Here is an 18,437-nt window from a genome sequence, read left to right on the forward strand (position 1 = left end):
TACATTGCCCAGTCGTTTATATGGCAATATCGGAAGTTGATGTTTCGCGTTCGGAATTCAACTCGGATCAGAAAGTCAGAGCGGGGCGAGCGGCGGTCGGTTGAAGCTCCTTTTAATTCGTCATAAAATTTTCATTAATTTACATCAATGTACACAGGTTAAAACGACCTTACGAGCGTGAAATAAAAAATCGAAGGTAAGGTAGTTTTAACCTCGCAAGTGAAACTAACACCAGTCCCACAGGTCAATGGAAGGACAATTCAGAAGGAGCGACACCGTTGCAGGAATGTGTACAATCAATTGTTTATATGAACATAAATGAAAGCACACCGAGCCATAAGAAAGAGGCGAGAAAGCGTAGGTCGTTCGAAATGTCAGTGGCGGCGGTCGACGGCCGGCGCATGCCATGCAGTGGGAGGTACTTCTCGGTCCCTCGCCCTCCTCTCTGAATACAGGTGTTGCATCGGCCTGGGCCGCGGCCCGATCATGCAACTCGGACAACTCCCGGAGGACGGACTGGCTCTACCGCTCTACTCGGAAGCTGCCGGGCCTATCCGCACGAAGCAACATCGAACGTCTCCTGTGTACCCGGACCAAGCAAGCTGCACCTATATCACCTATCTCAAGCTTAGTCTGATACAGTTCAAATTGTCTAAAAGCTATTATTTGTATGGTTCGATGCTTCTGACATGGTATATAAGCTTCTATGACGAGTCCCTGGTGTTTTAAACGTTCGTTTTATTGTGCACAATGTGAGCAAAATAATAGATACGGAGACTATTGTCTAGCATGGTATAAGGCTAAATAATATTCAGGCGGTTTCGATTGTCGGCGCGGCGGGAAGCGATGTGTGGTGATGCCTGTAGACTTAGCTAGGATGCGTTAATTGCCAAAGCTTATTACAGTGCCGGAATTTTTTTAACGATGTCTGTTATTCAATAACAAACTTACTTATCCTTAGATTTCAATTATAATTTAATATTGAATAAGTAAACATTTAATGGCACCGAGCTCAATCGATGTATTAGAATTTACATTCGATAATTTACAAGAAACAGCTGGAAATCCAGATTGAGGGGTTAGATTACATTTCGGCAATGACTTCGGTTAAACAATTGTCAATCTGAAATTATTAACATTTGAACTCTGAATTATCTTAAAACAGAACAAAAATATCGAGTTTGGAATCGATACATATCTGGATATCGATTTTATCGTAAATACACTTAATTATGAATTACACAGCCCATGCGTACAGATAATGCAAAAAGGTGATAAACATGCGTTGAGCTCTGACCCTTCTATTTTGAAATGTTTTTCCAAGATGTGCCAATTTTTTGCCAAATGTCAGCAACATTTGCGGCAAAACAGAAGAGTCAGTAGCGTTGGGAATTGTTGCAGAATGTACACAAGTTGTAAGTATAGAGTACAGTCAAAACGTAGAACAATAACGAACATAAAATAGTCAAAAATAAACAAAACAAAATAAAAAACCAGAAGGTGTGAGTGAAAGAGCAGGCTCTGTATCAAATCTTACAGCTTGATCGGTTGAGGTCTTGCTGTAGGGCACCGGGATCAAGCGCTCCTGTAACTCGCCACCTATGACCTTCCGTGTGCAATGGGGATTCATGGAAAAGAAAATAAAAACAAGAATATGAAGTAAGACTCACGACACACAGAGAGAGAGAGAGGTCGCGGATGGCGCGGCCTTGCACAGCACAGTACAGACAGGTGGACAGTAAGTCGGCGGTGCGCAGGATCCAACGCTATTCATCTACGCGCAACACTATACAGTTCATACGCGTTGAGCACGCACTAAATCGATGTTGTCCGCAGGCATAGGTCTAAACGAATCGATCGATGATTACGATAGCCAGGTCCGCGGAAAGTGACGACGCAATATATTTTTAATGCGAACGCACAACATTTGAAAAAACTAATACAATTTAATATTAATCATATCAATAAATAATTGACGGTTGTAAAGTGAACAGCGTTGGATGCGTTGGCAGTGAACAGGCGCACGGCGCCGGGACTCCGCGCTCTGGACGAAGCGGTGCGCCTCGCGAAGCGATGAACAGATTTCAGAAAGAAGATATCAAAATAAAAAATAACACTAGAACATAAACAGTAGGGTACACGCATCCTATAACCTTAAGAAGCACATTCATGGGTTGTGCACTTAGAGCTAAGTTTTATTTTACACTATCCGTCCAGGGCTCCTTTATTTCCGTTATAAACATCAACGTAAATCAAATAACTGAAACTTAACGAAAACATATTCGAACAATAAACAGTAATGTACATTGGACTGGCAATGTATTTGTACATACAAATATTCAAGTGCAACATCGAATCGTTTTTATTCAATCTTCTTCATGTTTCTTCCGTGTTTGTGTGTGTGTGCGTATGGTTGGTGTCCGTTGCGCGGCAGTCGGTGTCTAGCTTTGTCACTGTCCATGCTCTATTGTAAGCACATATATTTTCAATATGGAACGGATTTGCTGAGTTGCTCACATACCAGATTCTAAGACAACATGTTCTTTATAAAATATCAACTAGATTACATAAGCAGTAAATGGTGATATTACTACGTATTACTACATGGAACAGTTCTATACGCTGCGTTGCATCAAAATACGTGAAAGCTAACAGACAATATTTTAACCACAGATAATTTACACCATACACAGATAACTATTTTTTCAAGATGAATTTTATTTTAAGACCAACTTAAATCTCTCGTATTATATTAGTGACATTTTAGTAGATCGCAAGATATCGAGAGATTCGGAAAGCGGTGATGGTCGATAAAATAAAAGTCATGGGCGACACGAAATTTGCAACCGGTGCGAGCATGCGGCCACGCGAAGCCAAGCGCTAAGGATCAATTCATACTAGTACAGAGTCGAAATTTGTATAAAATGTTACATAGCAAATTAAACCTTACGTCTATGACGTAACGCACATATTCCTTTCTAGAAAAAAGGATAATGTACAATTACGTGTAAAATAAAATTACGTATTTGTTCTTTGGTAAAGAATGCGATGCTTCGAAGCGCTTGGACTCTGCGACAGTATGAACTGAGCTTAACATCTAGACGCACGACAAACATGGAGGCCCTGCCGCGGGCCACATCGGCACACTAACACATACATCACGTACAGAGACGGCCAGTTACCTTATAACGCAGCTCTCCGCAACGTGGCAGTCGGGTGAAATGAAAGTTACTTTGGAGTATGGACACTTTATTACTAAACTTTAAGACATGAAGCGTTAGAGGTAAAGAATCAACAGACAGCATCGGTTATTATCAACTTCTGGACACGCGTTACAGGGATCATGCCACTATGGTGCCGATATTCATTTTAAAATCTATATGCGTTCACGAGACGGCTAGAAGCGAAACATTTTAAAATTTCGAATAATAATTACTTTAAATTTTTTTACATCTAAAATTTTTCGGTTAACACCGTAACACGAATTATATTTTTATGTTATTTTAATAAAGTAGCTTTATCTTTCCAGTAATATCGACTAGGAGGCAATCGTTGAAGTATCGCTACAAAGTGCAAGTTATTAAATCCGAACATATAAACTACCTACACTTTATAAAACACAAATGTATCATTAACTCCAATATAGATACTTAAATTTGCTTGAAATCTAGTGGGTAATTTAATTAAAGGTAATATAAAGAAACAATACAATAACAAAAAAAAAATGTTGGAAGACAGAAATAGTAGTGTGTGTGGAAGTGTATAACATTAACATTTTTCTATTCACATGTCGGTAATTATGTAGCATGCAATTGTTTTGGAAGTACTGTCAACAAGTAAATCGATAATTACCCTCTATTTCACACATCATGCAAGTATAAATTGCTATCACTCTTGTCACGTACACAGGCAACATTTGTAATTACACATAATGTTGACAGTAATAAAAAAAATACCAGATTACACAAACACTACACAGCGGTAAACAAATAAGCTCTAGAACTAAATATCAAATGAAAAATATAGATAACATACACCAGACCAGACCAAAACAAGAAAAATAACAAGCAAATTTAAATATCACAAATTCTTAATCGAGAGTTTAGGAAAGCGCTTAAGTCGATCATTGTGTATTCGATTATAAATATGTCACACGAATCTACCGCATATGAAAATATTATTCCGCAACAACATACATTTTTTATCTATATAATTTCACGAATATTTACACAAAATTATATTATATACGTTCTATGTAGGCGCAGTTACGATCAATAGCGTTGATAATAAATATTTTCAATATTAAAATGGTGCACCGTATATTTAATCCTAACTTGAAATTTTTTATTTAAAATTTATTTTTCTTAACCTAATACTTTCAGTAAACAATGCGTATTATTCTAATTTAAATGATTTTTTAAACTTTTCTGTTTTTTTTTTCAATGTTGCTAGTAGCGTTTTGGATTATATTTATTAAACTGGCAGTACAGTAACCGTTACACTATTTTAAATTTTCACGCACTTTACATGGCTTTATGACATTCTCATACATAGGTAATGAATGATTTTATGTTTTGTGGTAATCTATTGATTGTTAGATTTAGTTGGTTTAATCATCGCTCTGATGCGATACAGGGCTGAGTGCCGGTAGGGAACTGCCTCCGGATTGCACGCTGATCCTCCGGTGTTCCGCCAAATAATTATTGACAAATATCCGACGGCCGGCCAATATGTCCGCCTTTTGCTGCAAAACAACATCACGGAGCTGTCAAACCGGCTCGGCAACTTCTGTTGCCAACGCAAAAAAACCGAAAAGTTCCAAAATCAAAATCGCAAACACAATTTGACATTGGAACAACTTGGCGGTTATGTTCAGCTATAAGTGGGGAGTTTTAGAAAGCAGTCTCGTTAGTCAGTGGCTAATGTTGTCTAGGGGGGCATTCACACTACCTGGGTTGGGGCGTACGAGGGCATCCACTAGCAGAAACAGAGATAGATAAGAAAAATAAAAGAAATATTACCGTGGAGGAAGCGTCTACTAGGCGGTAGAAATATAATCCGGTATGTGAGCTACTTCGCGACGCTGACTTCAGCGAATAACGCATTTATATAGGTGAAACAAAATGAAATATCGGTATTATTGAAATAAATAGTTTTATTCAAATGAGTTCACGTAAAACTGGTCGTTTATATAGCCGGTTAAGAATGTATATTTAAACAACTAAAGCAAAACCTCACGTTACATGAAAATAAGTTAAACAACTAAAAATGAAATAAACTTATTGAATAAGTACTTACACAACCGAGTCAACGATAAATAAAGAATACATAAGCTATTTAAATGTTTTAATGGAATCTAGGTTATTTATTTTAGTTTAAGTGATACAGTGGAGGCGTTAGACTATAGCATCATATCTTTTGTACGGCAGCTTACAGACTAGTGTACAAATAGGTTATCGTGTTTAAAACGGTTTAATTTCTCTCCGAAATGTGATACCATACAACATATAAAAAATAACATTGAAGTTCAAAGTTCCTGACAAGGTGAACGAATTCCTCGAAACAAATTCTCAGTTCACATTATCATAACCTGTCACATACAAAATACAAATTGTGCATACTCACAGACATCTGTATACATGCATAACGCTGTAACATAAGCAGTTTCACACTTTAAATGCGAAGCAAAATAATTAAAATACAAGTTACAAAAAGAAACAACATTTGTACCAAAAAAGAAAAATGAATAAAAATTGTTAACATCTCTTCAATAGATACTCTGTACTTACAATCTAAATAGGCCACCACCCGGATGCCTTGTGGCATTCACAAAGTGGCCGTTCGCATAGTTCGCACCTTCCATACGAGGTGTTCGTCAGTTACAATGCGACTTATCGACCTAGAAGTCGTGAGTTGTGTTTTGTGACGTATTGATGCACAGATAATGTCGCTATTCGTTTGACTGGGGCGAGTATGTACCGAAGACTTGGGTGGGACGTGCAACACACGCTCATGCTCTAACTATAGTTTACTCGAGTGTACCTACGTCACGTGGCGGCAGCGGGTCCAGCGACGTAAGTACGCCGTACCGCCGCCTACGCGAGTCGGACCTAAACTTACCGTTAACATCTGAAATAGAGCGATTCTGCTAAAACTGGGCGGCCCCCACCATACATAACGAGTGGCGAAAGAAAATGCTATGGAATTTGCTTGAAATTTTATTATTAATTGTAAATAGTTCAGTAATCGTAACATTCGCAACACAATATCGTAAAATTCTATACACTTATAAGTTTGATGTTAACGTGCAGGCATCGGGCGTCCATTCGTATTGCATCAGGTGCACACGCAGCACCCGGAGGGAGCCTATCGTGAGAGTTGCAATAACATCGGCCGGCGGGCTCGCGTGGTCCCAAACTTTTATACGAAACAAACACAAGCCGATGGACTGATCTGATCGGACTGCGTCCCTACGTTCGACGTTCGACGTACGCACTTCTAAACTATTCACACAATAAGCTACGGAGAATTGAAAATTTTAAAAAAGTTAACATTATCTTGGTAAACTTCAAGTACATAGGAATAAAACGTTTTACAATTCCACGAGTCGACTCGTTTTATAACAGCTATACAAAATATCACTGCTCCGATATACATATAAAGACGTTCAAGAAAATCTTATTTACAAACACGTTCATCTCTCAACAGCAGTGTTCATTGCTCTACGAGTAAGACATAGCCGTGCGAGTGTACGTCGCGTGTCTGCACTGGCCGCAGTGTACAACTTTAACACAGACGAGTCGATTGTACGTCGTAACAGGCACGATTCGGTGTCGGGCCCAACGTCGGGCGCGTGTAACTATGCAAGTTTATTGCTATCGACTACCTAGTTCTAAAAAATTTCAACACTTATTTAAAAAGTCTTAAGTCTACTAAGATTCGAATGACCTTCTCGTATAATAAAGCGTAAATATAAGTAATGGATGTGTCGTACGGCGCGGGTCAGTGTTAAGTACGTTTCGGTCGCGGGTCGGGGGTCGGGGGTCGTGTGGTGCGTCGGTCCGATGACAGCGGCGTCCGCGGAGTCGTTCAACACATACTCTACTAAGTGTAACAAGATAATTCGAGGGAAAGCTCTTTCGGTGCGGGTGGGGCGACGGGGCGGCGGGGCGACGGGGCCCCGGCCGCGTGCGAGGTGCGGTGCGTTAGAATATGGTGGTCTCAGTGCGAGCGGCGGCGGGCACGTCGTCGGCGTCGATGTAGGCGATGTCCTGCGGCGGCGCGCGCAGGCGCGAGCGGAGCCCGGCGGCCGAGTGGGCCGACAGCCGCTCCTCCAAGTCCTCCAGCGTCGATTTGAACGCGCGGACCACGCGCAGCTGCAACCAACACAACCCTCCCAGTGCGCCCGCCCTAACCCCACACCCTCGCACCCTCGCTCGCCTAGCACCACCTACCGACACACTACGCCACCGATATACCGAGTGTGGTGTGGATGTTCTCGACTATGCCTGTATTCAGAGTATTGAGTGTGGCGGACGTCTACGCATGCAGCTAGGGGACCCGCGTCCGACGTGATGTCCGGTGCTGTGGGCGCCATGCTAACTGAAAAAACACTAAAGGTGCTAGCGACAGCTGGTACTAGAGCGACGCGGCAATCGAGATAAGGGCTCACTAGATGACGTCACAAAGCGGGACCATGGAAGGGGGTGTTCGAGAGCATCGATAGTCGACAGTCGAGTGGAGACAGTGCGGCCGGGCGGACGGTGCCAGATGAAGGACAGCGAGTCTACCGGGGCAGACGTGGGATGCAGCACAGACGGAAAACAGAACTAGTCAAAACTCCCGCGGCAAGTCCACGACACCAGTTTATCTTTTCACTCTAGATCATTTGTTTTCATATCAATTTCACATTTCAATACGACTATGATCGTATCACGAAATTTAAAAAATATTTTTAACTCTACAACAGAATCACTATTTGAAATGACACTATTAAATGGATTAGTGACTTATTAATTTTTTTAAAATTAAAATGTCGCAATAATTTCAAATAAATTTAACAAATTTACTTCGTATGATACGAAGTAAAATATAGATTACAAAGAGTTGCCATTCCCGCGCAAATAACTGTCGCAATGTATTTTGTCCGCGAGGCGCGTGACTAGTGTCGGGGCCCGCCGCGGCACTACGCGCTAGGGTTGTACCGTCAGCGTCCGTCGCACGCAGCGCGCCGCCAGCCGCCGCGCCCGCCACTACACCTCGGTCTCCAGCACCGGCCGGGGCTGCCAACAACATCTCTCAACGACGCGCGGCTCGCCCCATTCGACACCGTCCTACGTGCGCAGCCCTAACTTTACAACTGGCCCACAGATTTGGGGGGTTCACACGCGACCACCGCGCGATCCTTCATCACAAGATTTACACGCTTAATTCGCCTGGCGTCAGGGACTTTATGAATTAAAATAAAAAAAATCATATGACTTATTTTAAATTAATTTATCAATGACTTATTTATTAATATTTCACCCAAATGGTGGCGATCTTTGTAGGGAAAGCCTGCCTTTAAGTGGGCGTACATGAGCATCATGTATGACATGAATGAATTCCAAATTTACATTATACTACTAATGTCATTATATTTAATTTGCAATTTTTGATAATGATTTTATCATAATATCGAATAGAATAGTATATGGCTAAATTCCACGTTACAAGTAGTTGAATAGTAGATGATACATAAAAAAATATTTTTAAAATTTATCGAAAGATCATTGAACTGAACTTGTGTTATATTTTGCGGTTGGAAATTTCGACTTAAAAACCAAAACCGAGAAATTTGTATTTTATTAATACACCTGTTAATTTTATTTCAATTTTTGTTTATTTTTACACCAATAAACTCTTAGAAAGGTGGTAGGTTTTTATTTATTTGGTTAAAAAGTCTAATACTAGAAATAGATATTCTTTGATTAAACTTGGGCGCGTCCAGGCGAAGAAAAGCGTAACTTATTTAAGGATAATAAATTCGAAGACATTTAGCGTTCGGAGTTCAAACAACATCCCCATATCTGTTGTCACTGAAAGCAGGCCGATACGGAAAGAGTGGAACCATTTTCTTAACACAAAAAGAAAATAAAATAAAATCGGAAGTGTCTGGTGTATACTGAGGCATGTATGCGGCCATTTTGGGGCCGGTGTCACGTGATACGAATATGACTCTGAAGTGCCAAACCAAATGAGAAACGATGAAACCAAAAAATAAAAAGAAAAACTCGGGTTTCCAAAATTAAATGGGAGTCGAATCGAGGCCTTAGCTACCCTGGAGGTCGACAGCTGGCTACACTACGCCTAGACAACGCAGGGAAATGACACCTACGAATGCTTTGAGAGGATCAGGGTTCACTACCACTTGATTTCACCGGGTAACACCTAATGTGCCACTAAATGGCTTTAGCGTCGGGATTTAAATGTTTAATTTGATTTTATTTATTTTTTATTTATTATAGCATATTTTATTTTCGATCTAACATCAAATTCCATATGCCTCTATGGTGGCGGGTCGCATTTTATCTCGTCGTTTTAGTACATGTGATATTAACAGGTACTTAATCTATCATGCCTTGTTATAGGTTTGTTAAACATCTAATATTCGGGAGCCAAGGAGGAATAGACATCTGGCCTACAAGGTTCATTGCGACGATTTACAATTGTGGAAAAATTAAAACGTATCGTTTAATCACGACGGCAAAAAGTAATAAATATGAGTTGTTCGCATTTAAATATTTGCACAATTGTAATGTCGAGAGGATATTAGAAAGCTACACAGAATCACTTTTTTTCTCAAATAAAACAAAAAACCGCAACACGTTAGTTCTACACATGATACTTACCGACATGAGCGTCGTCACCTGCGGTGTAACTCTATATACAATCAATACATTATATGGACACTACAACAAGCCTATTGCAAAATAACATGAAGCCATTTTTTTTCCATTTGGCAAGGCAAGGCAAGGCAACTACTGACATTGACATCCCATCTTTCAGTTTGACGCTTACCACCCATCTGACAACACACCCCCACAAAAGTACGGCTCGAACGAACATTCACGGACAAAAAATAAAAAAAAAACAAAACATGAAAATAAAAATAAAAAACACTCAAACACTGACAACACAACAGCAAAGGAAAGAGACGTGTTCTGTCAACAACGGGTACAATTCGGTGTTAGTACGGCCAGGGGACGCGGCATGCTCTATAGAAATGTGTATCAACTTTTTCTATTTTTTATTTCAAGAAAAATCCACTCCACACTCAAATTAACGGTCTCGTATAGCAGTAACTAAACACAACTCGGTACAAATAAATAATAATAATTAAATAAAACATTTTTATCAGACTTGTTACTGCTTCGGTATTTGGATATCGGTAACGTATGTTAGTCGTACGCCGTGCGGGCTTCCAGCGTTTGTGAACATACGGCGTCTCATTCAAACAATTGCTTGGGTTGCTTTGGATCAGTAACGAGGATGTATTGGGTTGGCGTATCACAAGCAAAAAAACACTATTCTTAAAATAAACAATTAAAAAAAAACAGACAAAAATAGTAAAAAAAAAATCAAACAGTCAGTATGACTAAGAGAAAAAAAAAGATAGAGGAGAAAGAGACAGTCATATTCATACCGCGATGTTGTTAATGTTCAGTAAATTATACATATATATATAATATAATATCTATAGGGACGTAGTCATAGTAACTGTTTGAAGGGTCCAATCATGAGGGATAAGTAACATCGTCACAGCCTACATAAATCGCATGCCAATGGGGTTGTGATAGGGGACAGTGGTAAAGTAAAATAAAATATTTTTAAATAAATCGGGAAGCGTCAGACTGGGTTTTCTCTGCGGAGCATGCACGGCCGTTACTCGCGATGTTTTAGGCTTCTAGTGTAACACTAAGGGGATCGGGCCCGGTTCCATGACAGCTAGAGTAGTGTACGAGCGAGATAGTTGTCACGAAAGTTTTGAAAAACAGTAATAGGTAGAGATGTTGAAAAGAAAATTGAGTCAAAGAATACAGATGTCATGAAACCAGGTCGAATTTAAATAATTTTTTTTTAGAATATTAAAAATCAAAATCTAGTGTAGCATCATACAGTTTCTAATTTTGTTATTTTCTTTAGATAATATGATATTTTTTTTTTCAAACAAAATTAGCAACCGAACGATTTGTTATCTACTTTAATGGGCCAAATGTAGCGTATCTACTAAGATTTACTTGTAAAGTGTTTCTCTGTGTAGGTATATAAAATAATAATTATCGAATGAGAACAGAAGTACAGGAGAATGAAAACTAATTGTGAGACGTAAGAGAAAAATAAAGGATAGTGAAATAAGAATAAATAAACTAAAAAATAATGAACGTACAGTCTTTTACGGAAAGGTCTGAATTCTCTATCGATTTTTTTAGTGTCGCTTTATTTTCTAATCTCCGGCTATTCCATTTATAGTATGTGTAAAAAATAATTCAGCGTTACTATACTATGACGATTCTATGGATGCATAGTATTGAAAATGGTGATTTTATATTCGGCTTGTATGCAAAGTAGAAAAAAAGTAAATATACATATATATATATGGATATATAAGGAGTTATATCGTTGACTTAGCGTTAGGATGCCCAAGGTATCCGCAGTGTCGACCTGTTGATTTTGCTGTCTATACTTTGTTTTTTTAAATAATGCTGCAAACTTAAGACTTATCCCTCTTTCGCATTAAACACGAACATTTCTGCCACTCCTATATTGTTTCTTTATTTTAAATTATTATAATATCAATTTTCAAACATGTCACTTAATTAAGTTTATCATCAGGTAATTTTATTAAAAATTATTCTGCGGTAAACTTTGTTTAGTAACTTTCAGTAAATGTCGTAGAAAATCATCATGTTTACTGTTTTAAAAATAATCAGACTTATATTCACAGCCATTTAGGAACCATGATGCCATCTATGACAATACATTAATGACAGTCTTTTGAGAATAATTCGAATAAATAAAATCTAACTAAATTATAAGAATTCATTTAAGTGTAATAATAATAACTTAAATAACAATATCAATTCTTAACAGATATAAAAACGACGCGTCAAAACAAAACACTGTCATTATAATACTGTAAAAAATTGTTTAAAAAATTAATTTGTAGAAAAAAATTCATAAAAATAGTAAACAATTATTTACAGCATAGGCACAGTAAAAAATAAAAAAATATAATTAAATTTAACGTTTTCCCACAAATTTTTGAATTCCCAAAATACAAGAACAAAATTAAACGAACATCCCCCATATTGCAAACATTTAACAATATCAACCCGAATTCAAAACTCATTTACGAATAAGCCGATAAACAAAAACTTAATTGCGTTAAATTTTCGGAATTAATTTTACGTTTCGTTCTTATAATATTATAAGATATCTACGTAATATATGCCGGTATTTACTAATTGTCCAACAAACTTTAAAAAATAACAGCGCTGTATGAAGCCAATAGCTATTGTTTATATAATCGCATTCCGGAAAAATGAATTTGTTTAACATCAGAATATTACAGTTTGTTGCATATTGTTTTTACAAAGTAGCTTTAACTACTTGCTGTTTTAATAACAAAAATATATATGATTTGTATTTGGCAACATTAATTTATCAAAATTAACGGCAGATTAAATAGGAAATATATATTTTTTATCCATGAATATTATAATACAAATTTCGAATACGGAAGTTTGATCGGCCTATTCGCATGACGTCACTTCTCCTTCCCTCCCCCCTTCCCCCCTGCGTTGCGAGTGCGTGCGTACCTGCGTTTGCAGGCGCGTGAGACCGCGTATCCACAGGATCTGTCCGGCACGTGGCTTCTTATCTAGGTCCGCGTCATAGTCCGGACCGGGTTGGATGGTCTCCGGGTCCGGTTGACCCCGGCCCCAGCTGGGATTATTTTTTACAATATAATTAATATACAGGGCGATTGGGTATAGGTGTAAAAGCTTTAAAGGGCTCATTAGCTGTCAATTTATATATTATACACCCTTTACAAATCAATGGCTTCAGAAACAATAAATAATGTTATGGTAATATTGTAAGCAAAAGCGTTTTAATACTTCGAACCTCTACAATTTACAATTAATTATTCTTTACTATCCTGTCTCTGCGAACTTTGTATTAAATGTAAATTAACGTAACATGTTACAGAGTGATCATTTTATACAGGGTGATTGGAAATACGTGTAAAAAAACGTTGAAAGCTTTTTGTTGACACACGAACTATAAATTTACAGCTTTAAAGCTTTTACACCTATAGCTAAACAATTTCTATAATAATTACCAAGAAAAGAGTAAATTGGCGACACGTGAAAATTTTGGTTGTAAGCGTCGGTCTCGTCCAAAGATCGATCGACCGGTCTTACTCTGCCCGCATTTAACGACTTTAACGACGCCGTTGGTCCACCTAGTGGAGGGCTACCCGAGAACGTTTTTATCTGCCGGATTTAGTCACGGTCATTAGAATGTTAGGAATGAGTTCTCTCTATGAGAACCTCATAATTTGATAAAAACTCAAAAACGACCTTATATTTATTAGTACCGTGAAATTATGTTAAATAGACAGTGGAACCTCAAATGCTCGATGTAACAATGCATAGATTGCCCGAGGAGACTATTTTGAAAGACAACAAGCCGTTTGAAGTAGAGACTGACGGCATAGTCGAAGTAGCGGAACGTCGCTGGACGCGGGCCTATCACGTTAGTTGTTAATTTTGGTATTTTTAAAATATATTTAAAACTTACGAGAGTTTCTTGGGTATTTTCCTGGTCGGCACGGTGGTGACGAGTTGACCCCACACAAGTGTTCCCGCCCCAAAGAACAAGCACCAAAGCCACTGGTCTATCGAAAGTCCCGCTGTACTGAACGCCATACCACCGAACTGGATTATTATCACCTGGAATCAAGTGTTTTTTTTATATTTCTGTCTCTATTTTTTTTTCATTAACAATTTATTCAAAGCTAGTTTCAATCTAAGAGCGAGATTCTTCGATGGACGTTGTTTACGACATGTGCACGCCTTCAGTTTAAAATTATAAATACTAATACGTCATCTGGAATATTGACCTCACGTCACTGCAACCAGGAAAAGCAATAGACGGCACTTTAAGGACCTATAAGACAACCAAACATGTAGTCTTATTGAAATGTACACTATAGCGGACTACTCGAAGAAATAGTTAAACTCTTCAGCGTATGTAAATATCTAGAATAAAAATGTTAGTGAAACCTTTTTGAATAGCAAAATTTTAACATGATGAACGCATTCATTATATTTCATTCGAATATCTTTAACGAACTAGCACATAACCGTTTACCTTAAATTTAATCTTTTCGAGTCAACTTTTCATCTAAATATTATCAGCAATCAGCCACGCATTTAATAAAATAGATACACTAAGGGTCACATCATAATATATTTTAATAATAACCTCTATGTTTATAATAATATAGATAGTTTCGAAAAAAAAAAAACAGCGACCTCCATTATTTTACTACAAAAGAAAAAAGGCGATTCATTCTAAATTTATCCGCGAAAACAATTAATGCTTTTAATGCATTAAAAACTACAGAGGAGATAAACCTGGGATTAGTATTACGTTGTGTCATGTGACAAATAGACGATTTATAGCAAGAAAAATTGTAAAATTGGCGTTAAAAGAGTAAGTAAGTAAGTAAGTAATTATTGAGTTTCTTGGTTCTCGATAAAATTGTATTGTGGTATTCTTCATAGGGCCGGTAGGTCATGAGGTAGTAACAACACGAAGTCCAAAGTAGAAGTGTTTTTTTTTTCGAGCTTCGCCCGTTTTATACACCCACATAGATGAACAATTTTATTTCTGTGGAATTCCTCGTTTTGCGATGGGTCGCTGACGATGACGTAATGTTGCTTCTACAGTTTGATATAATTACGCCTTGACCGTTCAAAGGAACTTACAAAAAAAAGCCTATTCGAGATAATAAATATTAGTTTCATTGTTACCATACATACCTGCGAAAGAGCGGTGCCGATCCATATAGAATAGAAGATGGGGTTGGTAAAAAGTCCCTCGAAGACATTCCTCTGTCCGTGTATCTTGCGCGCGTTGATTTCGTTGAACAGTGTCATCATGACGAAGGTGTTGAAGATAATGGTGAAGTGTTGTGTTGGTTCCGCTCCTAATGGCTGACCTCGGCCGGACGGGATGTTTAGCATTCTGTCACCTGGACCGGGGAAGTTAGCTTTTAAGGTAACACTACGTGTAATGTGCTTGAATAAAATAAGACAGGAGAATCCTTATACATTATTAAGTACAGGGTTAATGGAACGCATTTTATACTGCAAGGTAATACCAAGACATGGGTGGATTGAGACAAATTACAGAATATTATGACTATTCTCAAGATTAATCTACGATATCCAATCAGGAAAGAGAAGATTGGTCGACGGACGAACATGCAGTGAACATAGCATATAAATTTTCAATGACGGAGCGGTAAAAATCAATCGGTTTTTCTGTAAAATATGTCGACAAACACGACAATATTTCCCGGTCAAAAGTAGTAAGTACAAAAGAATGATACAAACCTACAAACAGCAGGGCAAAGATGATGAATAGCTGGTACAAGGCCTGTCCGAGGATGTTCTTCATCATGGTGCGGCTGATCAGAGGTTTGGTACGTCCGTAGGGCTTCCGTTGCAGCAGGTCCGCGGTCGGCATCTCCGTGGCGAGTGCAAGCGACGCCAGCGTGTCCATTATCAAGTTAACCCATAACATTTGTACTGCCTGCAGGACATCATGTAAATTTATTTTATTATGATGAACTTACAGATAGCATTTATTTACAAATTTATAACTGTATCTGAAGGCCAACTAATAGTTTTCAATAAAGAAAGCAGTGCACTCTAGTATTAAGTCATTACAAATTAGATTTACAATAACATAGAATTATTACTGCAATAAAAACAACATTCGATTTCATCCCATAATCAAATCTACTTATTTAAATGTAAAAACCAGTTATTGTAATGAATACAAAAGTTTTATATGTGTAAGTTTGTTTTTTTTAATCTTTAATTTTGATTTGAGGTTTTTTAAGCTGATTTAGATATGTCAATCTACCATCATACATATAAACTCTTAAATAATCATGGAGACAAGAAATATGCAAAATAATCTAGCCGCTTCTGATTTTGGTTTTGAAAAAATTCAGTTGCCTAGTTAGCGATTCTTTTTTAAATTGATTTTTCGTACTATCGTACTTTGGTTCTATCGACACAATACAGACTACAGTTGGGAGAATCTGTGTTTTTTTAACGTCAACGCAAATGATCCTAAGGGGTACTACTTTAAATAATTTAGAATTTATACCTTAAGAGGACTGTCCTGTATTGCGCAAGCGCCGATGAAAGCAACGATGACCGCGACGACGTTGACAGTGAGCTGGAATTGCAAGAACTTGGCGATGGAGTCATAGACATTGCGACCCCACATCACCGCCTTTACAATCGACGAGAAGTTGTCGTCTGTGAGGATGATATCTGAAGCCTCCTTAGCCACGTCCGTGCCAGCAATACCCTGGAAGTATACAATCATATTACAAAAAACTCTTTAGATATCATTATCATCATTTACATCATCATACGCATGCACAAGTCAATAACCTGCTACAAAAATTCGAGCATTAGAAATAAATCTTAACGACTGTAATTTGTGGTGTTTTAGATAATATTTCTAACAAATTTTTGTAGTTTATAACTTCTATATTTTTTATGAACGATGATCATTGGACCATTTTTGGGTCAATAATAGTAAATAGTAAACATTGAAAAATATGGAGCCTTGAAACGAAAACATCTTATATATATATATATTTCAAACTCGATTATATGAAATAACTTTTTACTGTAAAGTATTAATGAAACTTTTCACAATAATAGTGAGGTAGATTTTTGAAGTGATAATAAACCTCGGTAATAAACTGCTTTAATCGTCTGTGTTTTATAATGTAGTCACTGATATACAAAATATCGCAAACGACTGTACTTTCTTTACTTTGTAAAAAAATCTATAATTCGCGGCGACCCTTCAATTGTTCATTGTGAACTTACCTTTCAAATTAGGAATAGTTTTATTGGTTACTAGGTAAAATTGATTACTGTATTTTCAACGCGGAATGGTAAGTTCATTGTGCATCTACTGTTAAGTTTAAAGTCTAAATTAATACGAACTTTGAGTATCCATTTGCTATGAAAAATAGGACGATGCTCACACTACCCAATAAGATCATGCAGCGATTTATTTTCTGTCCACGCCCCTTAACTAATCAAATCGTGCCAAATTAGAAAGTAAAGATACAGTGACCAGACCATTATTTAACGCTAACCATCTACACTTAGGGAATACCAACAGGTTTATTCTTTATAATTTTTTAAATGATGGTTGTATTACTAACCATAGCGAAACCAACGTCAGCCTTTTTAAGCGCGGGTCCGTCGTTTGTGCCGTCGCCTGTGACAGCCACCACCTCGCGTGTGTCGAAAGCCTTTGACTCGATCATGCCCTTAACCAGCGTGTACTTATCCGTAGGCGAGGAACGCGCCAATACGCGCAACTTCGGCCACACCTTGTCGATCAGGTGTTGTTGCACCTGCAAACGGAGAACAGAAATTAAGAATCATTGTCATCCTTTCAGCCGTTGGACTTCCAGACTTCATCTATAGATATACAACAGGAACGATTGGAAGCAGGTTGAAACCAGGGTCTTCCGACAACTTTAACAAAAACAGTCCAGCTTGGGGGCGAAAGTTCTCTTATAGCAAAATCGTTTGTTGATCGCACATTAATTAATATTTAATTTTCATTGAGCATCTTAATGATGATTGTCATTGATCTTAGACCGCTCCCTCCTTGTGGGACCACATTTTACCAACGGCAGTTAAATATTTAGTTTTCCTTAATAACAGATTAAAATGATTATCAAACTCACTTCTCCGTTAGCGTCTCGGATCCTCTTGTTGAATTCCTTGCCCTCCAATATGAGGAAGTCGTCGGTCGGTTTCAATATGCCGCACTTGATCGCGATGGAGCGTGCCGTGTTCACGTTGTCTCCGGTCACCATTCGTACCGTGATGCCCGCCTTCTGACACTTCCTGATAGCCTCCGGCACCTGATATTTATTTATTTATTATATATTGTACCGTAACATGCATCATACCTTATTTAACTATGTATGTATGTTTAGTTTTGTATATATTTATGTTTTGTAAACGTTAGGTTAGGCAAAGTTCTCTGCAAGAGATTGCCTTGTGTGATGAGCCTATTCTACTATTCTGTTTATCATTATGAAACTGTTT

The 18,437-nt window shown here is 37.9% G+C and overlaps 1 protein-coding gene across 1 annotated transcript in view; it reads right to left on the minus strand.

The window, feature by feature from the left end:
- PMCA (plasma membrane calcium-transporting ATPase 3) overlaps nucleotides 1–18,437 on the minus strand; it is a 155,016-nt gene that overhangs the window by 2,532 nt on the left and 134,047 nt on the right. The window contains exons 16-23 of the mRNA XM_068768649.1: nucleotides 18,071–18,250; nucleotides 17,537–17,731; nucleotides 16,453–16,659; nucleotides 15,669–15,867; nucleotides 15,093–15,304; nucleotides 13,846–13,997; nucleotides 12,861–12,987; nucleotides 1,538–1,606 (exon numbers count right to left, since the gene is read on the minus strand). Coding sequence (XP_068624750.1) covers nucleotides 1,538–1,606; nucleotides 12,861–12,987; nucleotides 13,846–13,997; nucleotides 15,093–15,304; nucleotides 15,669–15,867; nucleotides 16,453–16,659; nucleotides 17,537–17,731; nucleotides 18,071–18,250 — 1,341 coding nt within the window. The remainder of the gene's footprint in view (nucleotides 1–1,537; nucleotides 1,607–12,860; nucleotides 12,988–13,845; nucleotides 13,998–15,092; nucleotides 15,305–15,668; nucleotides 15,868–16,452; nucleotides 16,660–17,536; nucleotides 17,732–18,070; nucleotides 18,251–18,437) is intronic.

Source organism: Battus philenor, unplaced genomic scaffold (assembly GCF_028537555.1).
Source record: "Battus philenor isolate CCGP_79_NKW_IND1 unplaced genomic scaffold, ilBatPhil1.0.hap1 SCAF_26, whole genome shotgun sequence".
NCBI classification, from domain to species: domain Eukaryota; kingdom Metazoa; phylum Arthropoda; class Insecta; order Lepidoptera; family Papilionidae; genus Battus; species Battus philenor.